Source organism: Alligator mississippiensis, chromosome 1 (assembly GCF_030867095.1).
Source record: "Alligator mississippiensis isolate rAllMis1 chromosome 1, rAllMis1, whole genome shotgun sequence".
NCBI classification, from domain to species: Eukaryota; Metazoa; Chordata; order Crocodylia; family Alligatoridae; genus Alligator; species Alligator mississippiensis.
The window spans coordinates 41,098,270-41,124,783 of NC_081824.1; the positions used below are offsets into that span (position 1 = coordinate 41,098,270).

At 45.2% G+C, this 26,514-nt stretch overlaps 1 protein-coding gene and 1 long non-coding RNA gene across 2 annotated transcripts in view; one reads left to right on the forward strand and one right to left on the reverse strand.

Moving 5' to 3' along the window:
• Positions 1–22,265, reverse strand: part of ERICH1 (glutamate rich 1) — a 135,764-nt gene extending 113,499 nt beyond the window's left edge. Inside the window, exon 1 of the mRNA XM_014610418.3 lies at positions 22,157–22,265. Within this exon, the coding sequence (XP_014465904.1) occupies positions 22,157–22,178 (22 nt within the window). The 5' untranslated portion in view covers positions 22,179–22,265. The remainder of the gene's footprint in view (positions 1–22,156) is intronic.
• A 48-nt stretch (positions 22,266–22,313) lies between these two features.
• Positions 22,314–26,514, forward strand: part of LOC132251208 (uncharacterized) — a 549,220-nt gene continuing 545,019 nt past the window's right edge. The window contains exon 1 of the long non-coding RNA XR_009463113.1: positions 22,314–22,479. This is a non-coding gene — a long non-coding RNA (uncharacterized LOC132251208). The remainder of the gene's footprint in view (positions 22,480–26,514) is intronic.

Here is a 26,514-nt window from a genome sequence, read left to right on the forward strand (position 1 = left end):
TGGGTTTTCCCTGGTTATTTAGGATTTACCTGCCCTATACAGGTTCCTAAATGATTATGCTTTGCTGCGCTTATGCCTGGACAGAACATGATCCTATTCATAGTTTCATAGAAGTAGGGTCGGAAGGGACCTAAGCAGATCATCAAGTCCAACCCCCTGCCTGGGCAGGAAAGAATGCTGGGGTCAAATGACCCCGGCAAGGTGATTATCTAGCCTCCTTTTGAAGACCCCCAGGATAGGAGTGAGCACCACTTCCCTTGGAAGTTGGTTCCAGATTCTAGCTGCCCTGACTGTGAAGTAGTGCCTCTTGACATCTAGCCTGAATCTATTCTCTGTCAACTTATGGCCGTTATTCCTTGTTACTCCCGGTAGTGCTCGGGGGAACAGGGACTCTCCCATTGCCTGCTGGTCCCCCTTGGCCAGTTTACAGATGGCTACCAGATCCCCTCTCAGGCTTCTCTTGGAGGCTGAACAGGCCCAGGTCCCGTAGCCTTTCCTCATAGGGCCTGCCCTGCTACCCCCTGATCATGTGAGTGGCCCTCCTCTGGACCCTCTCAAGGCTGTCCACATCCCTCCTGAAGTGCAGCATCTAGAACCAGCTGCAGTACTCCAACTGTGGCCTGACCAATATCGCATAGAGGGGGAGGATCACCTCCCTGGACCTGCTTGTGATGCATCTGTGGATGCACAACAAGATGCGGTTAGACTTCCTGACCATGTGCTTACATTGGCGGCCCATGTTCATCTTGGAATCAATAATGACTCCAAGATGCTTTTCTGCCTCTGTGCTGACTAGAAGGGAGTTGCCCAGCCTGTAGGCATGCTGCTGGTTCTTCCTCCCCAAGTGCAGTACCTTGTACTTGTCAGTACTGAATCCCATCGTATTCTCATCCGCCCACCCCTGTAACCTGTCCAGGTCTAGTTTTAGCCTGTCCCTGTCTTCTAGCGTGCCCACTTCTCCCCACATCGTAGTGTCATCCACGAATTTGAACAAGGTACTTTTCACCCCCTCGTCCAAGTCGCTGATGAAGATGCTGAACTGTGCGGGCCCGAGGACCGAGCCCTGGGGGACCCCACTGCCCACATTGAGCATGGCTAGTAGGCAGGTGTATATTTCTGTGCTACAGCTGAATTTCAAACAGTGCCTAAGAGTCAGAAATGGCAGTTACGTGGCTGTAGAACTGTTACGTGGCAATTATGTAACTCCAATTTAGTTGTAAATGGTAAAACAGGATTTAGCCCCAAGTCTCTCCCACTATAAACATTCCGTTTTTTATACATTAAATACATAAGAGGAAGGACTGGAATCCAGGGGAGTGATCTAACCACTAGGCTATTAAGTAAAAAGGGGGCACCATCAGAAAAAAAAAGACCCCTAAGACAGGTCAGGCCTAACTCCAAAAGAAGGGTTGACTTCAGCCACAGCACTCTTTTCAGCATTTCCTATTAGTAATTTTTGGCAGTTTGCTGCTTAGTATTTTTTTTTTAGGGGTGTAGTTCTACCCATGCTTTGTGTACTGTGGAGTGCATGACTGATTTGGGACCAAGAAACATATTAGGCAGCGAAGCACCTGGAAATTAGGGACTTTGGAAATGAGTGATACAGCATCCATGGAAGAGTTGTAGGGTACACGTTGCGTTTGGGAAGATGGTTTGTGGAGTGATTTAGCTCTTCTAAAAAATAAAGTAACACAACTGAAAGACAAAAGTTTAATTTCGCTGAAAAAATTAAGTAGAGAGAGATGCAAATAGCAGGCATAGATTTCAAAAGGAAGAAATCTGTAAACAACAAATTAGTTTATTTTATACATGGATACTGTAAACAAAGAAAGGAACAAAGGATCTCAGATCAATTTAACAATGTAGATTTTTGCATAATTTATTTTTACCATTAAAATTGTTTTAGAAACTCTCTCCCCTTTTTGTCCCCCACACACATATACATAATGCCAACCAGAATTTCTAAATTATTGCATATTACTTTCATCGTGATAGAAAGACAAATTCTAGATGTATGTTTGAATATACCAGCACTCTGTCTGCACCACTTGACAACTCATTTATTGAATTTGCTGAATTTATTCAACATTCTTGGTTTAAATGGAAGAGGGCTTGTGTTAAAGGCTTTTGTAAAGCAAGAGTTATCAACACTTCAGCTTGCTTCCATACTGCATCTAGATTGTCTGGCTTTCAAGACTTACTGCAATGCTGACTTATTTACCTAGGTGTTGCATTGCATAGATTTCTGGAGACCACACTTTTTCCGCAGATGAGAAAAGTTTGAAGGTATCCTGACATCTTGTGTTTAGATACTTTATAATCAGAGTCTATATAGATGCTTTTATATTATTTGAATGGTCATTCAATGAAAGCCATATCCTTCAAGGAGTTAATGACAAATGTAAGGTACTAAGTATATGCAAATTGTTTAGCACTACCTGGCAAGCACTCAGCACCTCAGATGCTCTAAATGCTGAGTGCCTGGTAATGCACATGAGTACAAAGTGCCTGTGTCTGGGAGATGGTATCTTAGTCTGATCATGCCAATGAAGCAGCTTGTGCTTTTCAGTTGATAGTTTAAATATAGTAGAACTTCAGGATTCAAGAGACAAATTCTAGCTTTAAGTGTTCCTGGATTCTTTGTCTCCTTAGAGACGAAGTGAAAGAAACTGAACTCCTCTTAGGCTTCAAGTTGAAAAGCTGAAACATTATGAAAATGACAAGTGCTAAAAATGTTGGATGCATCCATTGGGTAATGAAGATGACACGTTTTCCCTTTCCTAGAACTCATCGATGTGGGGCACTTGCAATTTTTAGAACAGAGAGCAAGTTGTGACAGATACCTAGACAGGTTGTCAAGAATTAGTCATTGCAGAATTAAAAGGTAGAAACAAATTGACAGAAAGGGGTGTACAATACATCATAAAAATGAAACCAACAAATGTTTAGTAAAGGAAAACCAAGATCTAATCCCATTAAAGAGAACACAAAAACATAGTACCTATCAAAGCTACTGACATTAATGAAGAGACAGAGGCCCCAAATTTATGGGAAAATTAAAAGAGAAGACATGTACAAGTATAAAGACTTTATCTACACAGACTTCCTCTCCTATACCAAAATGCTGCACAAAAGAGGTTAAAAATCTAAGACTATATGGCAACACTGGGATAAAAGCCCACTTACATCAGGATAGCACTTTTCTCAGCTGAGTGTAGGAAGAGCTTGCTCTGAAGTACTCTGCATGGAGCGCCTGTCACATGCTCTTGGCTATCTGCCACATGTAGTTCTTTAAGGACCCCCACCGTGCTTCTCAAGGGCTTGCCTGATACCTTACTACATGCAACCTGGACAGCCATAACAAAGTAACTGTACACAGTAGAGTTGATTTTAAAAAAGAAAAGCTGACTAGAAGCTTGAGATTTGCCCTCCCCCTCCTCTCTCTCCAACATACACAGAAGCGTTTTTTCACCTAGCAGTGATTAGCGTATCCTCTGAAGCCTTTTTTGTATAAGATGGTGTAGCACCTGTCCCTGAAGTAAAACAGAAGAGAGAATATGGGGCAAACAGAGCAGAGCTGACATTGATTTACTTATCCACATAGAAACTTAAGGTGGAGAAGGTCCTTCCCATTGCTTTGTCCATCTCCCTGCCAGTGCAGGATTATGCACCAATTCATTTATTTTTTTAGGTTTTGCCCTTCATTTTGGCTATTTCTAGTCATAGAAGCATCAGAGTCTTCCTTGGAAAAAGCTATTGAGTGGTATACTAAATATAACTGTGAGGAAATGTTGTTTTTTTCCCCACACACCTAAGAATCTTAATTTTTGGAATTTAATGCCATTATTCCTAGTTATCACCTTTATGCTAAATGGAGATTCTACATATTTAACTTTTAACTTTTCATTCTAAAAATCTCTCTACCCTACTAAAAATGTTTATTCTCTTTCTTGAAGTTATATAGAATCTGATTAATTGGAAAACTGTTTGCTATTATGGATGCTTCATCATTCACAAACCTTGGAATAGTGCATAATTATTGACCCCATCTGAAACTGTGATTATATCATTCCTATTCCAGAGTATTCTCTGCAGGCTCCCATGGCAACTGGGTTGAAATGAGTTAGTGCTACACAGATAGGTGTGCTTGGGCTGCTTCTAGATACAAGAGAGATTGCCATTTTCCCCACGTACCTGAAGTAGAAGTCTGGATGTGGCAAGAAAAGTGTTGCTTCTTTTGTCCCTCTGATGGAGAAGGTATTTTTCTCTCAAGTACTTAAGGACAATCTTATATGCACCTAAACAGGTCTTGAGTGGATTGTAGGCACCTAAGCCACAAACAGCAATCCAGATTTATATTGTTCCAGAACCTACACAATTTTCTGGGCACCTAGGTTCATTAAGCACTTCCATCTTGGCTTAAAGATATTCCTGAAGTGCCTTTTTTTTCACTTGGGCAACATTTCAGGCTTAGACATGATCCACAGGACCATGCGGGCATCTAATTTCTCCCTAAAATCTATTGTAATCTAGATTACTGCTGGTAAAAAGACTTTACGTGTCTATATCTTTGGTGCTTTACCCAACCACAGAATCTGGAGCAGGTCATGAAGGAATCTACTTCTAAGCACCTGAAGGAGAACAAGGAAACCAGAAACAACCAACATATCTTCATCAAGAGTAAGTCATGCATCACAACCCTGACTTCCTTGTAAGACAAGGGGATGGGCTATGAGCATGTGGGGCAGGGGGTAGGGAGGGGGGAAGAGAAGTGGATGTGATACTAAGATAAGAATCCCCTTCAAAAAGGGGAGGAAGGAGGACCCGGGCAACTATAGGCTAGTCAGTCTCGCCTCCATCCTCGGCAAAATCTTTGAAAAAATTATCAAGGCTCACATTTGCGAGAGCCTGGCAGGGCAAATTATGCTGAGGGGAAACCAGCATGAGTTCGTAGCAGGCAGATCGTGCCTGACTAATCTAGTCTCTTTTTATGACCAGGTTATGAAACGCCTGGATACAGGAGGAGGGGTGGATGTCGTGTACTTAGACTTTAGGAAGGCCTTCGATACGGTATCCCACCCCATACTGGTGAACAAGTTAAGAGGCTGTGACTTGGATGACTACACAGTCCGGTGGGTGGCGAATTGGCTGGAGGGTCGCACCCAGAGAGTCGTGGTGGATGGGTCGGTTTCGACCTGGAAGGGTGTGGGCAGTGGGGTCCCGCAGGGCTCGGTCCTGGGACCGATACTCTTTAATGTCTTCATCAGCGAGTTGGACAAGGGAATGAAATGTACTCTGTCCAAGTTTGCAGATGACACAAAGCTATGGGGAGAAGTAGACACGCTGGAGGGCAGGGAACAGCTGCAAGCAGACCTGGACAGGTTGGACAAGTGGGCAGAAAACAACAGAATGCAGTTCAACAAGGAGAAATGCAAAGTGCTGCACCTAGGGAGGAAAAATGTCCGGCACACCTACAGCCTAGGGAATGACCTGCTGGGTGGCACGGAATTGGAAAGGGACCTTGGAGTCCTAGTGGACTCCAAGATGAACATGAGTCAGCAGTGTGACGAAGCCATCAGAAAAGCCAATGGCACTTTATCGTGCATCAGCAGATGCATGACAAATAGATCCAAGGAGGTGATACTTCCCCTCTATCGGGCGCTGGTCAGACCGCAGTTGGAGTACTGTGTGCAATTCTGGGCGCCGCACTTCAAGAGGGATGCGGATAACCTGGAGAGAGTCCAGAGAAGGGCCACTTGTATGGTTAAGGGCTTGCAGACCAAGCCCTATGAGAAGAGACTATAGAACCTGGACCTTTTCAGCCTCCGCAAGAGAAGGTTGAGAGGCGACCTTGTGGCTGCCTATAAGTTCATCACGGGGGCACAGAAGGGAATTGGTGAGGATTTATTCACCAAGGCGCCCCCGGGGGTTACAAGAAATAATGGCCACAAGCTAGCAGGGAGCAGATTTAGACTGGACATTAGGAAGAACTTCTTCACAGTTCGAGTGGCCAAGGTCTGGAACGGGCTCCCAAGAGAGGTGGTGCTCTCCCCTACCCTGGGGGTCTTCAAGAGGAGGTTAGATAGGCATCTAGCTGGGGTCATCTAGACCCAGCACTCTTTCCTGCCTATGCAGGGGGTCGGACTCGATGATCTATTGAGGTCCCTTCCGACCCTAACATCTATGAATCTATAATTAGATAAAGTATAGTATTTTGACTTTAGCAAGGCTTTGGATTTCTTTAGAGTACTAAAGAGAATGTAATGGAAGACAGTATTAGTTTAGCTGAAAGTAGTGTAAAATGGGTATGTAACTGGTTGGACCATGCTCAACAACTAGATGTTGAGCCGTTGAAGACTAAGTGGATGGAGGTATCAAGTGGAGTTTCCCCTGGGATAGAGCTGGTATTGTTTAACCTCTTTCTGTCTCTCTCCTCCCACCCTCCCTGCACAACGTGGGCCATGTACTTCTTGTTTTTACTATTTATATATTAAAGGTTTAAAATTCAAAAAAGAAAAGTCTCTCTCTCCCTCATCTCACAGGCCTTGAGGGACTATAACTGCTTTAACTAAAGCATTCCATTTCCTATCTTGCAAAATTTCCTTCCACCTTATTGCGTATTCCCCAATCTTTTCCAGATTGTTTAACGTCTTCATCGCTAATTTGGAGGATGGGATTGAGGGCACGCTTAGCAAGCTGGAGGCAACATCAAGTTGGGTCAAGTTGAAGACACTCTTCAGGGTAGGACTATGATTTCAGGTGACCTTGATTAAAGATAAAATGGTCTGAAATTAATCAAATGAAATTCAATAATGTCAAGTGTAAAAGGCTGCACTTAGGATGGAATAACTGCATGCATAAATGCAGACCAGGAAATGACTGGCTAGGTTGCAGTACTGCAGAGAAGGACTTGGGGGTTACAGTGGTCTATAAACTGAATATGAGCCAACAGTATACTCTTCCTGCAAAAAAGTCAGTAATATACTGAGCTGAATTAAAGGGAACATCATTTGCAAGCCAGGGGAAGGGCTTCACTCTCTCTACTCAGCACAGATGAAACCTTGGAGTACTAAGTCCAGTTTTAGGTCCCACACTTAAAGATGTGGACAAATTGGAAAAAGTCCAGAAGAGAAACAAAAATGACTAGAGGCTTGGGGAACAAGATTTATGAAGAAAGATTGATAGAACTGAGATTGTTTGGTCCAGAGGAGAGAAAAGCTATGGGGGGGTTGGTAACTGTTTCTAAATACCTGAAGGGCAGTTATAAACAGGGATCCTGGTTTTCCATAATAAAAAATTGCAAATTCTCTGATAAAAAAAACCAAATCTGTGATTAAAATTAAAGGCCTCCCCTCAGCACACTCCTCCCTTCCCCCCACCCTGCTGGTGCCCCTCACTTCCCCCCACAGCCGGCCCAGTCCTGCTGGTGCCCCTCTTTGCCCCCTACAACAGCCCCCCAGCCCTGCTCGTGCCCCTTGCCTGCCACCCACAGCCCCTGCCCCCTTGCTTTGCTGGAGGGGGCACCCAGCTGCCTGGGCTATGGGACCCAGGACGCAGATCCATAGCTCCTTGCCCCCAACAGAAGGCAGCTGCAGCAGGAGCAGAGCTGGCTCCACCACTGCTGCCTGCCTGCTGCTGGCTCCAGCAGGGGTGGGTCTGGCTCCCAGCAGCTGCGCCCACTCCTGGGAGGTCAGGAGGGACCTGCACCCCCAGATCTGTGCAGGGAGCAGACTGCAGGCTCAAGCTCCCACCTTGATTCCCTGCTGCAGTGCTTCTGTAGCCCTGCAGGCAACACCCAGCATGGCTGGGAACAGTGGGCCATGCCAGGATCTCCTCTCCCCACCACCGCGCCTCCTCTGCCTGCTGCTGCTTTGAGTGGCGGAGCCCAGCACTGCTTCCCTCAGTGCAGCCCCACATGCAGGAGAAACATTGCTGGGGAAACGCAGAGCGAGCAGCCCCTAGGAGATCCCCACACGACTTGTCTGTCCCCAGCTGTGCTGGGTCGCAGGGAGGAGAGCAGGGCAGCAGGGATCCACCCTCTGCACGGATCTGGGGGCGTGGGTCCCCCCTTCCCCTGAGAGTGAATAGCAGGGAGTGCCCGGCTGGCTTCAGATCTCCCTGCTCCTGGCTGACACCTCCATGTGCGGTTTCCCTTAAGGGCCGCTAGAACCACTTCAGTTTCACATGCACTTAACCGGGCACTCTGGCCGCGAGTGGGGAGATGTGGAGCCGACCGGGCATTCTGTGCATTTCCCCAACGCCTCCCCACTTGCCGGTGGAGTGCCTGGCCGGGGGCATGTGAAACCATAGCGGCTTTAGCAGTCCTTAAAGGAAGCTGCACATGGAGGCGCCAGCCAGGCACTTCATGCATTTCCCCAACACCTTCCCACTCCCTCAGCCCCCAGCCAACTTCCACCCCAGCCCTGGCCCGCAACCCCCAGCCTCCTGCAGGCCCCACTTGCTACTTCACAGGCTCCAGGAGGAAAGTGAGCCTGATTTAAGTCTTGCGACTAACTGAAAACCACAGGCTCTACCCCTTTGGGCAGGGCTGGGGCTTTTCTGCCTTTTTTACAAACAGGTCTTGCAAGCTCTTTGCAAAAGGGGGAAATCCGTGGGTTTCTCTGCTAAAAGAGAAAATCTGCGTTTTCTCTCATTAAAACCAGGAAATCCATGGTTTTCTCCATTTTCCCATGGGAAACAGAAAACCCGGATCCCTGGGTATAAAGAGGGTAGAGATAGACTATTCTCTGTGGCCACAGGGGACAGAACAAGGAGCAATGGTCTTAATTTGGGAAATTTAAGCTGCATATTAGAAATAACTTTTACGTTATGAGGGCAGGTAGCATTGGAACAGGCATACAATCCTGCAAAATCACCAAATTTGGAAGTTTTTAAGAACAAGTTCAACAATTGTTTGCCTGGAATAGTTTAGACTGAGGGATATTCCTGCATTAAGCAGGGATTTGGACTACATGACCTCCTGAGGTGAGTACCTCCTGCCTTATTGTTCTATAATTGTAGAACTGACAAAAATGTAGCTCGTTAGCAAACACACCTGCATGAGAAGGTAATGATAGCAATGGTATCTACATTTTGCCAGTACCCTGGCAGGCAAAGCACTTATCCAGAAGTGGGAGACGTGGGTTCTGTGCCCAGCCTCAGAAGATTCAAACCCACATCTCATGCTTGTCAGGAGAGTGTCTGTAAGCTTATGTTTGGCCAAGTCTGGGAGAGGTACCTGAATCGTTTTCAATCCTTGATTTCCAAGACACTGCCCCATTTAAGGTTTATTTTACTTGGGGACGGTAGTGTGAAATACCCAGGGCACTGTAAATTCATATCCTAGTTCTCACTCACTCATATAGATAAAGACCTAGGCAGGCTGTGACCAGGTTTTCTGAAAGATTAATACTGCCAAATGTCATATCTTTCAGAAACCAGCAAATGAGTTCAATCCAAAGCTCTTCCCATATTAATGGAAAAATTGCTGCTGTCATTTTCCAAAAATGGCTTTTTAACGCCTACATTTTGAACATTTACCTTTACAAAAATAGTAGTGACCCTTACACGCTTTCCAGCATGCTATGTATAATCTGATTCTCTATTGAAGGCAGTACGTAACAGTTGAAAAGGAGAAAAGTTATGTGTGTAAGAAAGGTGTAGAACAAATAAGGGAAGGAAGTCCCAGGTCTTTCAACTTTGGCAATGTCTTACTCCCATTTAAGGTAAAGTATGTGTAACCAGGCACATCTACAAGAGACATTTTGAACATAATAGACTAATTCTACTGGGCATTAGTGCGGTGGACAAAACCCGTGCTAATGCACTGTGCAGTAGAATTAGCCTACAGAGCATTAACACTACCAAAAACGTGTGCACTATTGCTAATGTGCAGTAGCACTGATTATGGAGCATTAAGGTAGTACCTGTAATTACAAGTACTAAACTTAATGTGCTATAATCATGGTGCATTAATGAACATGTAGACAGACACAGTCACTGGTTCTTAAAAATATGCTTCAGTACCTATGTGGCTTTTATCATGAAAGTAATGTGAACATGGAAAATCATACTAGCTAGTCAGGCTGGACTCCAAAATGATCCAGATAAATTCTTGGGGAAGAGACACAATTTAGAGTGAACCTAGTGTTCATGGATAATCATAGCATAAACAAAGAGTTTAGATATCCAGTTACTTATAAAGCTTCCTTCATCACAATATTTGAGTGAGGGAAGGAAGTCTCAGAACTCATCTCAGAACTTACAAAATTAGAGAAATGCATCCACCACTCTTTCAGCTGGGGAACTGAGTCAGTGAACAGTCAAATTCCCCAAAATAAGCACATGAAAGCTGAAACAGGTTGTCTGGATCTCTGTGAAGTCCCTAACTATGAGGGCACTGTTTATTAGAGAAAATAAATAACGTGTGCAAGAAAATCAGTTTTTGTATGCCTCCAGTGAGTTACAGATTTTTTTAACTGAAAAAGGAAGGTTGTGAAGTCTTGCATATTTTCCTTCCCTCTAAAAAAAAATCCAGACATACTTCCAGTAGCAAATACTTGCAGTAGACCCTTATGCAAAGGTCCAGTATAAGCCAGTAATTCCAAAACTTTTTAGACTGAAGGCATCCCTTGGAAAATGCCAGCTCTTAACTTTCAATCATTTTTGAAAAAATGGAAAAAAACCCAGGACAATTCTGTTACAAAACTGAAAAAGACCACAACAGGTCAGAATATTTTTGATGCTATAGATTCCTGTCATAGGTCTGGTGGAGGAAAAAAAGGATACCTAGTAGATCTAAATTTCTATGAAATACTATCCACTGCTGTAACTGTGAAACAAATTCAAGCTCAAACCACTAAAACCACTATTCAATCTTTCTTCAAGGGAACATCTAAACAAGAATAGCTTTCATTGGTATAATAGGGGAGAAGAAGAAGGGATATTGTGATAACATGTACAACTAGGTTGTACAGATATCCCAATTCAAGCACCAAGTTGAAGATGAAAAAATCTTGTGGTCTTCCATTATATACAAAAAGTTAATCAGTCCCCTGCAGGATTGTTTTGTCTATGCCTTCTTGAGCTTGCAGGACCCCATTGGCTCATTGTGTCTGAAGACAAAATGCTAAAAAGTTAACTACTAAAATAAATAAGCATTTATTATCTTCACTTCGTTTAAAGGAAACCGATTCAGCCACTTTCAAGGCCATCTCAGGGCTGTAGTGTAGCCTAAAATCAAAATGACCAGCATGACAGTTGTTGGCATATTCTGAATGGTTGTGTAGTTCAATAAGCAGGCAGGTAATAATATGATAGGACAGCATAATGAAGGATTCAGAATATGAAAGGACAGCATAATGAAGGATTCAGAAAACTCTCAGAATTGCCTCCTTAAATGGGAACATGAGCTCCCAAAATTTTAATAAACTCAGCTTGACATAATTCCAGCAGATGTAGATGGTAAAGTGCCATGGATACAGTGCTATGAAAATACCATTGTATAAATTTAGAATTCTGTTCTGGCAAGAAGCTTTGCTCATAACAATTTTAACAGCAAAACAATGGAATCTAACAGTAACCATGTGCCCTTCACTCAGTGCTGAAAAAGCCTAACATCTTCACATTATTTTAATTTATGCATGAAAAAAAGACAATACCACATATCAACAGTGTTAGGCATCCTTCACACTATTTAATCACACAACCCTCCTAGTGCACTGCTCACTGCTTTAGGCAGAAATATCTGGACTCTTAACTCAAAAGTTCATCTAAGACTTTCCCTCCATTATCCAGGGCAATTCAACTCTGCTGATCCAACAGCTTCCTTAAAGAAGTTGTAGCTACTGACAACAATCAATTTTTAATCTTGATGGTAATATGGTATCTCTTCCAATCTCTAACCTAATCCTGAATTCACACTTGAGTTAAATCACACCTCTACTCACGTGTTCCCTTTCCAGCGACCAAAAATAATGAAAAATTAGTACAATTTGAAAAGGAGGTTGTACTAAAGTGTCTTACTATATGCCTGCACATTATACCAGTCAGAAAAAAAGATAACAGCCCATCTACAATTAATGTCGACTGTAGGAGCACCCTACAATCCAATTTAGTGACAACTCATAAACCTAGCTCTCTTATGAATCACAGATCCCAGAAAGACATTGATTAAAGAGGAATTATATGGGGAGACGGGGGAAAGAGGTACAGAACATAGACCTTCAGGCTAGGGAAAGACATTCAAAAAGCCTGAGTGTGAATTGATTCAATCTTTGCAGGTTAGTCTAACCTGGCTAAGCTGAACTGGTTTGTGACCATACAGACATCCGAGAAATGCAGTCACATGCCTGCAGTGGCTCAGGCTAGAAGCCGGAGGGTGCTAGAGTAACCCTCCCTTCCCTTCCAAAGTGCTAAAATGGGGGGCATGGCCAGGTCCCAGCAGGACACTCTGATTAGGGAGAGGATTCCCCCCCCCGCTCCACCTCGCTGTTGATAACAGAGCATTTAGTTACACAGTAGGGAGTTACACAGGGAGTTGTTAGCATTTATCAGCCCATCAAACAAAACAAAGCCTCTCTCATTAGTTCAGGCTCTTCTTAAACAACTTCTTCCAAGGGAGGAATGGAGGGACATTACCAGCTACCTGTTGATTAGCTCCAAAAACCCTTAAGCGGACACTGTCCTGTCTGTCTTTGTCCTGTCTCCCACAGCACGGACCGTAGCCATCATGTGGTATGCTATTTAATACAGAGAGCTGTCTGTATAAGGCAAAGGGGAGGGCGGATCCCTGCCTGAGCAGGGTGTGGTGAGGGGGAGGAAAGGGAGCAGGAGGAAGCCAGGCAGATGCTGCTGTACCTGCATTCTCTGCCAGAGCTCCAACCAGGGAGCAGGGCCAGTTCTGTTGGGCTGGAGCAGACAGCAGAAACCTGCCCCAGGTTGCAAAGCACCTGGAAGGCTGGGGGATTCTGGTTTAACGTAAACTAGGAAGGCATTGCATAAACCGGTTTGACCCAAATCAGTTAAGTCTGATAAACCTGGTTGAATGTAGTATCTCAAACTGGTTTCAGCCATTTTCAAACTTGTTTATGTGCACCTAACTTCTGTTCTGCTACAGGTTTAAATCAGTTTCTGATCACTTAAACCAGTTTATATGTAATGTACAGACATGTACAGACAATGTACAGACAATGTCCCTAGCCTCATAGTCTAAGTTCAGTGAAAGATGACTTGGGAAGTAGAAGACAGTGATAATGTGATTTCTATACCCTACCAATCTTCAAAAGCAAAGCAAATTCTAGGAAGTCTAGACTCAAATCTAGTCAAAATTAAAAATCTGTGGAGACTCTGACCTCAGTTTGTTGTATTAGCACATACAGCATGAAGGGGTACTGTAAACCCATCCAAATACCTACAAAAATAATCAGATACCAAAAAGATTTATGCAAGTCATTCCAGCTTTCATCAGAAAGGAATGGAAGATCTTGTTTCTTACCGTGAATGGTCATTATAATAACCTAATTCTGTGAAAACACTATTCACTTCTCTGGTCCCTTCCTTATTCAAATGTATAAGCAGAATTAAGGTTGCATGGGACTGTCTCAGCCTGGTATTTCATATGACTGAAAGGGAACTTCCAGGTAACACAGTCTAGTCCTCACCCCACTATGCAACCATGTCATATAATCACCTCCATAAAATTCAGAGTGCTTGAGCCTTGCTTCAGCCAAAAGAACCTTTTAAGATGATTTATATTCATGCATACACAAACAAAAACCCCACAATCCTTAAAAGGAATGTCAAAATAAACTATTACAAGGTGCATGAGCTACTGCTAACAAACCGTCTTTTTTGCTTTTGAGTGACTGAGACAAGCCTGAGACCGAGATATGCAGTATTCTGTATTGTTCTGATTCAAAACAACTTCAGCGTCATAGATGCTACGGGCCTTTTTACCAGGTATGGACACTAAGACATGTTTGACCTTAACTATAAGCAAGTTTATTCAACCTTAACAGTTACAATTCCAAGTCAAAAGCAAAACAACTATAGCAGTTACAATTCTAATACTAAAGCTAGTAAAAAGTAATACAACAATATATCGCGGGGTGGTGAGCATGTTGTAAGTGCCAAAGTTAAGAACCCAAGCTCACAGGGTTCTGGGTCCCAACAACTAGTTGTTGTGGCTATCACTGGAGACAGAAAAAGAAGGAATGGGTGGTTATAAACTTAGATATAAACTAAGAAGTTGGAAAAAATGAAAACAAAAAGAAAAAATGGCAAGATGTTAATATAGAATGGAAATGAGACATCTGGAACTGCTGGAAGAGAAACCTTTCATAATGCAGAGGAGATTGAATCAGTGAATAGAGTTAATGTGCAGGTTCACCAAAGTGATTTTTTTCTTTATCTGTAGCCCAAAGCTTGAATTTCTGTTTTTACTTTCTTTTTGAATTTCACTGTTATAGGAGTCTTAATATGTATCAATCAAATAGTCTCAATAAAATCAACTGCTTGCTTATACCTCTTCATATAATTGGTACATTCTACTCTCCTGTGATTCTAACTTCACCCTAAAGCACTGAAAGTTTTAACCAAAAAAAGGGTTTTTTGGCCACTTAAGATGAGTTTAGAAGGAGACCATGATGGAAGCCATTACACAACCTTAACACAAATGCAATTACTAGAGTGAAAAGCAGCAAGAATGCAGAAGATGCTAAGTTAACTTTTGCTCAAGGACACAGGTAGAAACCAAGTCTAATAAAGGAGTGAGAATGCCTAATTACTGGGCACCAAATTTTTGGGTACCTGGCCATTATAACTGCTGTTAGCTATTAATCCAATGACTATTTAACATAAAAATGTATGTGTGGTGGTATTAGGGACTGTAACCTAGGACTCTGCATCCTTCCCGCCAGCCGGGTGAATGCCCTAGCCATGAGACCAGAGTGAGGCTTTCTTGCTTGCTCCCCTTTTGGCCTTAGGAATCTTGAATTTTTATTTGCATTGTGGCCTAGAGTCAACAGAAATCCATCCCCATCCAGTCTAATCATGTAGCTTGGTGCTTTAAGGCAGCCCTCTGGAAGTTGGTGGGTGTAGGTTTAAAACCTTGTAGGTGGCGGAGAAATTAAACACTGGTCTCTCACTTCTGGACAAGTGCTCTCAGCACAAGGCTATATTATATGTGTGCACCAGCACTTATACCACTTTACCCTGTGATGACTGCATTTTTTAATAAAAGTAGCCATAGTTGCTGTGTTTTGCATTCAACTGAATGCTGAGTCCTCCCCTCAGAGGCTCCATTTCCATTACAATGGGATCTAAGCACTGTTTAAGCCTCATTCTCTGTAACAAGTGCGTGCAGATGGCAAAACACCAGGTGCCTAGGAAACATATCTAACAGAGAGGCAACCAGTGAGGCTGGGCATTTCCAGGGTTACCCGCTGCTGAGCCAGATCTCTTTTTGGATCATGTTTGGACATAAAGTCCAAATAAATTCTGGTCTAAATAAAAACTTTTTGTATATGGCCTCTGGTCCTTTAAACACCATGGAATATTAGAAGTGCATTTAGTTCAGACCTTTTATTGTTTTACAGTAAGAAAAGGCTTGCAAGTGCAAACTTATGCAAACATGCTTTGCCACTCTTTCCAAAATAAACAAGGCCAAATAATTTAGGTTTCCAGAGCTACCATATATATTCAGCTGCAAATATGGTCTATGCTTGCAGATACTGGACCTGACACTTGTCTTTTTCCCCTCACTAGATCTGCTTCCATCCATAGTGGAATTCCATGTGACAGCAGGGCCACAATGTTTCTTTGTCTCTCCAGCCAATATATGATGTGGCAGTGATGCATCACACAAGGCTGAAGCTGGTTCCTTATTCAAAGGCATTTCCCCCCAAATTTCAATATTACATTAATTTAGAAAGTGCACAAAAATAAAATGGAACTGGAACTCTTTATATTAGTAATTTACTCAAAGATAATTTAAATAAGCTTATTTACTGGATGTAACTGACAAAATAAAAAATCTCACATGACCAAAAGCAGCTTGCAGGTGTAGCCATTATGAAGAAATGAAGATATACTGTTCCCAGACTGGAAACTGGGCAGAAATGGGCAAAATAAGTTGCCCCTCATTTCTATTTTGCATTTTCCTTGCTAGTAATTGTATTAAAATATACATGTATGGAAAAAAAAAAAAACTCAAAAGCAAAAAACAAGAAAGCTGGTAATATTCAACCAATTTGTCACAAATCCAGCTGCAATGCTTTCACAGTTACAAATTAAGAAGTCTGTAGGAAGCAGCCTTATTCCTGGATAAATTAAGAACAGAAAAAATGGCTAATTTATCCCGTTTGTTTATTTGTTACAAATACAAAAGTATGCATTCCAAATATTTGTCTTCTGCTCATTACTCAATAAAAACCTATGAAGAAATATAGACGTATAATTGGTCCCTAGATAAATGCAAACTTCCAGTTCAGTGAATAAGTCATGTTTATTGTCATAAAAAGGTCTAAAGTTGTGTTGGGTGCAATATGCCTTGTGTTAGAAAATCATAGATATTTTTAGATACCCTAATTATGATTTACTACTAACAGCATGAGAATGCTGGCCTATGCCTCCCAAAGAGAAATTCTAGACACCACCATTTTTCCTGTTCCACACGTTATAGATTGGTGCTTAGAACAGTTCATCCTGATCTCCGATTCTGTTCATTTGCATATAACAGATCACGTCCCTGTCCACCTCCCCACATCCCCTCCCCTAGGCTCTGCTAGCTAGCACACAAACAGGTATGCATCCATGGTCCTGTGGTTCCCAGTTATCTCTCATAGGCAATCAGAGCCTAGGTGGAATGACTTTTATTCACTCTTAAGATTATAAACTAAGGAACAAATAATTATGCAAATAACTTCATCATGTTGTAGTGAGGCTAATCAATACAGATGCACAATTTTCCCTGCTTCTATATTTAGATTTCTAGCACCAACATATCAGCAATTGGAAACATTATTCATTCTGTACATAGGTTGCAACACTACATTGAGTTTAAATCACAGTTCCCTGTTTTAGAGCCTCCCCTAGCATTGTTAGTTTACTGACCTCCAGCTACTCCAGTTCAGCTCCAGCACCCACAACACACTGCCTGCCCTGTTCACACAGCCCTTTCTACATCTGGAACATTGCCCAAAGCTTCACAAAACCCAAATCTGCAGTTTCATACCAGTCATACAGATAAGTCTTCTTCATCTCCCCCATTTTGTACTCTTGCATGTACAGTACCAGGAAGATCCCTGTTCCCTTCCAAGATCCCTGACATATTTAAAAAAAAAAAAAAAAGAAATCTACTTAGTTCCACATGACACCAGGTCGTTCTGCCACTGCACATCACTACAGTAATTGAGTGAGGATTGAGAAAGCTCTTCAGCAAGTATTCAGTAATTTAGCTCCAGAGAGACAGCACTGCCCAGGTGTCTTTATATCCTTTGCTTGGTTTAATCTTCTCAGTTGGGAGTTACCAATGACAACTGCATTTAGAAGTTGCTTGCTTCACACTATTAAGATACCATGAGATAAATCCCCTATAGTTTTTTATTTCATTCCCCTAGAGCAGTGATTCTCAACCAGGGTGCCACAGTATCTTGGGGTGCTACCAGATCCTTTGTAGGGTTTCTGTGAGGTGTGAAGAGATAAGCAAATTAATGCAGGGTTAAGCTTGTCCCTGCCTGGCCAATCCTCCACCCCCATTTCTCAGCCCCTCAGCAAGGAGGTAAGCCCTATAATATATAAATTTGTATTTGAGATTGGGTGCCACAATTTGCAAATGTTAAGAGTGGTGCCTTTACTCCAACAATTTTGAGAAGTACTGCCTAGAGACAGGCAGTTCTGCAGTTTTTTTGTTGCTAGCTTGAGTTGGACAGCTTCTAGCTCTCTTTCCCCTCTTGGAATAAAAATGCGATACATCTGCTTCTTTGGTTTTATACACTCAGGCTCCCTTCTCACTAATTCTTTCCCTTTTGCTGTCTGTATCAAGATTTTCCAGAAATCTAAGAAATCTTCATTCCTTGAATGTTATGTGGTGTTGAAACTTCTATTTTCAGAACACAAATCTTTTTGGCCTGGCTACCAAATTGCACCTGACATACCAGAAATCACTTCTGCCAGAAAGACAAACTCAGTATATCCAAGGTAAGCTAGAGTGGTTGTTCCCTCATCATCCATATCGCCCACCTGCTGTGACGAATTTGCCACCTACTTTGCAGACAAAAAAAGTCATTAGTGTCCAGGTTAACTTTGCAGCAAAGTGGTGGCTGCCAGGAGAGTTCACGATTAGGGCAAGACCAAGCTTCCTCATTTATAATGGATCATTTTAAATTGCCACTGATGGAGAAGATATGCTTCCAAGGTTGAGGGCAAGCAGTTGGAGACTGGACCCATGACTATCCTGGCCTGTAAAAGCCAGCTGTGGGAGACTGGGGTCACTGCTGGCAGGGTTGTCAATACCTCCGTTTGGGAGGACAGGGTGCCAGATGTTCTTAAGTTTGCAGTTGTCTGGAACCTACTTGGGAAACCATCACTTGATGCTGACTCCTAAGCCAGTTACCGCCCTGTTTCCAACCTCACCTTTTTCGGGAAGGTCATGGAATGGGTGGTCACCCAAACAGCACCATGTGTATCTGGATACTAATGGCTTCTTGGACTCTGGTCAGTCTGGCTTTCATCATGAATATAGCACAGAGACTATGCTCCTGGCCCTGTCTGACAATCTTCACTTGGAAGAACAACTGGAGAAATTGTGCCCTGCTAATCCAATTAGATCTTTCAGGTGCCTTAGATACAGTTGACCAGGAAAGACTGATACAAAGCATTTGTATGATCTGCTGGGACCACTAAGGGTGGTGATGGACGAGTGCCCGTCATCCCCTCAGGGCCTTTCCAGAAATTAATTTTGTCACCTCTCCTGTTCAATGCTCACATAAAGCTGCTGGATGAGATTGTGTAAAAATTTGGAGCGAGGTGCCATAAGTATACTGATGATGACTATCTCTACTTCTCTTCTGACCAACCCTGACCCCTACCCCAAAGTCTCAATCATGGATAAAGTCTGGCCTCTGCTCATCACTCAGGTTCACAGCCTTGGGGTGATCCCTGGATCCTTTGCAGTGCCTGTATCTTCAGGTTCCCGTGGTGGCCAGGACCACCTTTCACTAACTCCATCCAGTGAGAAGGCTGCATGACCCTTTCTTTCAGATTTGGATCTGGCCAGAAGTGACAAAATGAAGTTCTGGAAAGGTCCTGAGGGGATGACAAGCACTTGTTTATCACCAGGGATCTAGGTTTTCCTTTCCCATGGGAAAATGGAGATTTCCCCCTTTAACTGAGGAAAATGCAGATTTCTCATTTTAATGGAGAAACTCGTGGATTCTACAGTTTTGCAAAGAACTCTGTGCAGGCTGGCAGAGTTCCAGCCTGCAAGGGGCTGGAAGGGAGCGGTCAAGCAGAGGGCACCATATACAAGTATATGCACATGGATGCCAGGCATGGAGAGCAGCTTCCGTGGGTAAATTAGGGGGTGGGGAGTGGGAATTGAGGCCCCCATAGGGAGGGAGTTGGGCAGGGCCAGGGCTGCTCCCCAGCCAGTCAGTGTGTGGGGCTTGGGGCCCAGGGCCAGAATGCACAGCCGCAGGGCCCTGGTGAGGAGTGGGACGGGACTGTAGGTGGGGGTGGGGTTGGCTCCTCAGCACTACGTGTAATCCCAGAGGGGACCCGTGCCCCCCAGATCTGTGCATGGGGCAGAGGTGGATGCAGGCAGCCTGCTGCAGGCTTGGGCTCCCCATCCTGCTGCCCTCCCACAGGGCCTAGGCAGCCCAGATGTGAGCCGGTGCTGCAGGGCACATGAGGGAAGCTTGTTGCTGCTGCAAGCTCTGCACTGCCCTGGTGATGTGGTCCTTGCACGCACAGCAGAAGCGAGGAGCACAACCCTGTGCTGCCACCCCCCGCTGCTGCTGCGAGGGCATGGGATGCCTCACTAGAGCAGCACGGAGCTTGCAGCGGCAAGCAGCTTCCCTGTGTGGCCCCACTGTGCCTTGCAGCACCGTGTCACACCTGCTGGGCTGCAGAGTCCTCGAGTGACAGCAGCAAGGTGAGGAGCCTGCGCCCACCCTGCACACACAGGCACTGGTTGGCTTCGAAATTGCTTTAAAATTGTAAATGTATCAAGAAACCATTGTGTTCAACTGATATACATATATATATATATATATATATATATATATATATATATATATATATATTAGTGGTCTTTCATTTTAATCACAAATGTTGGGGTGTTTAATCAGAGAATTTGCGATTTTTTATTTATTTATTTTTTTAAATCAGGGAGAACCAGGATCCCTGTTCATCATCACCCTCCGGGATCTGTATGGCCTGTGTTTGTATGTCCTGTCCCAGCAGGTCATACAAACACTTTATCAGCATCTCCTAGTCAACTGTGCCTTTGTAATCTCAAGGCCAGACTACCGCAATAAGCTGCACACAGGCCTGCCTTTGAAAATGGTCCAGAAGCTGCAGCTGATGCAGAACTGGGCAGCCCAACTTCTGATGGGGGTGGATCTGGTCTGGGCTCAACATGCCAAAAGGACCACCTTCTCTGCTGTGCCCATCATGATCAAAAAAGTCAGCTGAGAGTACCATGTCCTGCAAGTACCATCAATACGCCAAAGTGTCTTTGGCCAAAATGTGAGGGAGGCCCTCATCAGCTCTGGAACTCTTTCCATCTTGAGGCCCGCCAGAGCCTGAGTCTAGGCATTTTTTGGAAGCACTGCAAGACCTTCCTTTCTGAGCAAAGGAAAGTTAGGCTGAGATACTGTCTGTGGGAGGAGGGGGTTTCCATTTTGTGTTAATATTTTAGTTTCCTTGCAAGTTATTTTGCTTTCCTGTTCTATAAAAGTCATTCTGTTCTCTTATTGTAAGTTAAGTCGTCTTACGTCTCTGTGGGGAAGGGTGGCACGTAAATTAAATTAAAACAAAGAATAAATAAATAAATATTTACTATAGAGCCACATCTAACAACCTACTACAGAGTCAAACTTCAAACAAGTAGTACCCAACCGCCTCTGTGTTCCCTCTCAGGCCGTGTCCACACTAGAGTGGATATTTGTTTGCCCAGGGACAAGAAGCAGTGGTGCTGCTACGTATTCCTCCGGAACACCATGCCACACACGCTCTGGCAGACAGCAGGTTACCCCAGGTGGGGTAGGGAAGGCTGGGGCCAGTAATTGTACTGGCTCCAGCAGCTTTACCTGGGGTCCCGGGGGCTTCGGGGAGCTGCAGCAGCGCTCCAGAGTGTGGCTGTGGTTGGCCAGGCTCCAGTTTTGGGCAGCATGTGCTACTGCCATGTACACCCCATTTTTTAAGGCATGGGGTTTTTTTTGACCACAGGATCTCCTGGGGTCAACCCTTTCCCCCCACGGTGCAAGGCAGCAGTGTGGGGAACACCTGTGTGTGCAGCATGTGGTGCCGCAGATGGGTCTGTAGTGCCACATACCGCACAACCACGGCCTCAAAGCCTGTCGCTGACTATACTGTTCACCCAGAAAAGGACTCGGTTACTAACCACAGCTCCATTCCCTCGCCAACCAGGAAGCGGGCGTCATACTCAGGCTGTTTGAAAACTCCAAGGGGGCTCAGCCACACTCACATACCAGCGGGGCCAGGGCGGGCGCACACCCGTCACCAGACCGTCCACCTCCAGGCACAGCCCTGAGCCTACAACCCGCCCGGTTTCCATTCCCGCTGCACGGGGGGAGGACAGGGACACCGGCAAAGGCAGCGCTCGGCAAGGCAGGGCCCGTCCGGCTCGGAGAGCCCGGAGCAGCGGGGCGCCAGGCGGCACGGACCAGGCGCGGAGGCGGCGCAGCTGTGGGACGGGCTGAGCCAGGAAGAAACTTCAGGGGGGCGCCCGCCGCCAGCGCGCGGGAGGGGTCCCCGGGACGGCCGCTCAGGCGGGGACAAGCGAAGAGGCGGGACGGCCGGGCGGCCCCGAGCCTCATCCCCCAGGATGTCCCGTCCGCACCGCAGAGGGGAATCTCACCCCCCTCTCCCGGCAGCGGCTGCGCCCCGAGCGAGAAGCGGGGCCCAGCCTCACCTTCCCTCCTGCTCAGCGCCATGGCCAGCACGGGACCCTCCGCCTCCGCCAGCGCCGCGCGCGCTCGCCCGCCCGCCCGCCAGGCTTCCTGGGCCCGGCGCGGGCTCCGCATTGGGCGGCGGCGGCAGGGGCGGGCCGGGGGCGGGCTGGGAGCGCGGCTGCGCGGAGCGGGGACCGCTCGGCAGCTGCAGCCTCGCGCGGGGAGCGGCGCGGAGCCCGCGGGCTCGGGTCATGCTGCGCACGCCCTGCTGCTGCCGCTCGCCCCTGCCCCTGCTTCTGTCCCGCCGCGGGAATAATGCACTAGGATGTCAGCGCTGAGAAAGGTAAGCAGCCGCGGGCAGCCCCGGCCGGCACCGCTCGTCCTGCCCCGGCGCAGCAGCGCTGGGGTGGCGAAGTCCAGGGCACGGGCACGGGCACGAGGACGGGGCGGGGGGCGATGCCGCGGGTCGCTGCATGCCGTTCTCCGGAGCTTGCTGGCGGGCAGCAGCAGGTGCTCCGGGGAGCCGGGCTTGGTGGCCGGGAGGTGCCGGGACGCTGCGGCTGCGGCGGGGTGCGGAGGGCGCGGAGCCCGCAGCCTCCCGCGGGGCCGACGTGTGGGGGGAGGCAGCGCCCGCCAGTCCCGGTGCCCGGCAGCCGGAGCGCAGCGGGATGCGCGTTTCTCCGCGCTGCGCGAGGGCGAAGCTGGGGAGATGCCGCGGGCCGGGGGCTGGCGGGGAGGGGGTGAAGCTGGAGCGCGCTGCGACGGCGGCGGCTCGGGGGCAGCTCCGTGGGCAGCGGCGCTGCGGGCCGGGCCGGGGCTGCGGGGCTGGGAGCGCTCGGGGGGCCGGAAAGTTCTCTTGGACTTGTGGTGCGGTGGCGTTGCCGGCTCCAGTGGGGAACGAGGAGCTCCCAGAGGGCTGTTCCCGAGGCGGGAGTCGGAGCCGGGCCGCGTGGCGCCGGGGCCGAGGTGTCCCGCGCCCCCCCCCCCCGCAGGTGTGCAGCGGCCGGCGAGGCTCCGGAGTGCCCCGGGGCGCAGGCCGAGCGCGGCGGGAGGCTGCGGCACTCAGGGCTCGCCGCCTTCCTCCGCGGGCGCGGGACGAGCCGAGCCTCGGCTCGGGGGTCTGCAGCCGCAGCCGCCCGGTGCAGGGAGCCTGTAGCGGCACAGCAGGACAGCGCCTCTCTTCCCTGCCCGCACCTCGGCACGAAGTTTGCCATCTCGGGCCGCTCTTTACAGCCCCGCTCGTTCGCGTGGGAGCGGCGTCTGAGTCGGGGTGTGCAGGTGCTCGCAACAACACCCGTGTCATGGGGACCAGACCCGGTTCGTCCGATTCCCCGGGGCAATTCCACTTGCCCAGTTCTCAAGGAGGAGACGACTGATTGAACTCTAGGCAATAAGATGAGGCTGCATTTTATTCCCCCCACTATCCAGGTTTCTCCCCGCAGTCTTAATCTGTGCAATGCTATCACCCTCATTTTTAGTAGTAATCGTCTCTTTAAGTGTGGGTATCGGTGTACTTCCACATTGTGTGTGCATACACATGTGTGTGTGCATGAATGAAAACACTACCTATTTCATCTTATCCGTTCTATCTAGTAGGTTGCTTCATACACACATACATGCCCACATGCATGTATGTATATGTGTGTATATATATATGTATGTATGAGAAACCTACTATCTAGATAGTGTGTGTATTCGCGTGCGTGTATATCTATATCTAGATAGATAAGTCTTCACACACACACGGACTCTTTCCATCATGTGACAGCTACCACTGTGCCGGGGCAGCCCATTTTCCTAGCTTTAGGTGGTTTTTAACATTAAAAATTGTTTCACTTTTTTTCTTTTTTTTTTTGTTTTTGCTTGTTTTATGATATTGCAGGTTTAAATTGGGTTTAATCTGTCTTGGAAGCAAGTGGTGTTTGACATGCTTCCAAACTGAAGCACTGGAAAAAAAATTGAGGGCCTCACTAGGTTTAAATGGCTGTATGTTGTACATGCTATTGAACAGGACTATGATGTTGAAGGGCCCTTTCTAAAACGTTGGAGCTGTTTTGGGGTTTTTTTCACTTAGTTCTCTATGCAGCAAGGTAGCTTCCAAACTGGAGTACTGACAATACTCCAAGAAATCCAATACTTCAAATCATTTGTGTCATACATGGTTGGAACTGCATGTTTTGAATCCAGAGGTTTCCTTGAGTGTGAGAAGTAATCCAAATGTAGATTACTGATGGCTTTGGTGTGGGTTATTTTTCCCCAAATAGCTTAATCCTTTGTACTATAGCCTAGAATGTGTCATGAGAGCACATTAGCTGCAGTGGATTCATTTTAAGAAATGATTCTGGCATACTACAGATGTTGAAATTATTTTCAAAGGAAATTCATGCAAAATATCTGTAATATGCAGCTGTCTGGCCTTTCAGTTTCTTTTCAGTCTTTGAGTTCTTGGAAAGTTTCTAGGACACATTGGGAATAGTGGAAGGTTTATATTTTTGTATTTTCAGCATGATGGCAATTCTTAACTAAAAGACATAGGCTCACACACATGCACACTCTTGTGCACATTCACATACATGCACATAATTTTGAAATCATTTCCACGTTTATACTAAGCATATAGTTCCATGACTGAGTTTATATTTTACCAGGATTTTTAAATTAGTATTTTAAATCAACCACTAGACCCTAGATGTTATTACTTATAATTCAAAAAGATTTGGGGTCCATGAGTCATTGTATATGCTCTTTGAATTATTCTGTATGTGGCTTATAATTGTTAATGATTTTATGACAGAGAACCCTAGACACTGGAAAGTTAATTTTGAATGCTGTGGTTAGACCTCTGATCTGCTATCTTATTCCTAGGCTAAAGGATGCATGCGTTATGTTGCCATTATTCAGCTCAATGCAAAATAAACCAGTACTTTCAGATATGCTTTTTGAGATTATTTTTAGCCTTTTTTTGGTATTATAAAATAGTACTTACTAGACAATACACCTACTTTTCATTAGAAAAATTTTGGACACACCTGCTGGCTAGAATCTTATCATTTCTAGTCCCAATTTGAAGTTAATGTCAATAGCTGATATAATTTCAAACTAACTGTAGAGTGAAACCTGCTTTAAGCAAGTACTTAGGAACCAAGAAACGGACTGTTTTACATGTTCAAGAAGAGAATGTTCCCCCTCATACTTAAGAGCCAAAACATCCAAGGTTGACATCTTAGACCCATTTAATTAAATGGTTGAATCCCTAGTGACTTCAGCAGAGCTGGGATTTCACTGTTACCTATTAAAAAGTTGGACGGAACTTAATGGGGGATACTGTTGGCCGTGATAAATGTAGAAGACAGAAAGCTGTCAAATCAGGGCTTTTATCTGCATAGTGGTGAAAACCCATAATTCCCACCGAGGTCAGTTCAGGTGTAATTTTATTCTAATCAAGTCCTTCATCCTGTCTAAAGTAAGTTACTGAAACATTCGTTATCAGAATAAAACCTGAGCGTTCCAAAGGGAAGTGGTCATCCTATGATACAGAGAGCTTCAATGAAAGCATGCACTTCCCACTGAAACTTAACACACTATATAGCATCAGGCCTTTTTTACAGGTTCACTCGGTAGAGTTATCACTTCTCATCACAGTTCCAACATTTTATTCTGATAGTATATTTTTCAGTAATGTTTATTAGAAGGGATTCATAAATACAGTCTTAGTGATTGAATTTCCACTTAATGGAGAGCTTTATTAGGATTCAGTTATTCAGGTATTAGAATAGTCAATAGAATGATTTTATAGGTTTAGGGTTTTTATTGGTTTTAAGAAAAGTGGCAAAATTATATTGTCCACCTATCTTTTAATAACCATGAACATTTTCCCCCCTTTCAATTACATGAAGTCAGAGTAATTTCCTTTTATGACTGTTATAATCCTATGAGTAATTTTTGTAATAGAAAGAACACTGAAATATCCCTTGTTTTTCTATTCTTTACCATCAGGGGGCTCTTTCAAACTACATCAGTCAAACAAAAGCAGCTGCTTCAGTTTTACTGCATGAACAAGATGGTCCACGTTAACGGCTTCACTTCATCACCACAATTAATTAGTTCATTTAAGAATGCTTGATAAAACAGAGGTCTGGGGACCACCACAGCAGAAAGCTAGTGTTAGTCCCATATGTATGATGGCATTTAAAAGATGATTTATTTCATTTGTTAGAAGTGTATTATATGGAACATGATACTCTGTTTGAATATACCATGTTCTATGACTAGTTATCTTTGTGGGGTGGAAGTGATCCTATATTTCAGTATCTAATAAAAAAATTAAACTTCCCCTTCTAAAACTAGTAGACATCCTTGGTCTGAAAGATTTTCTTTC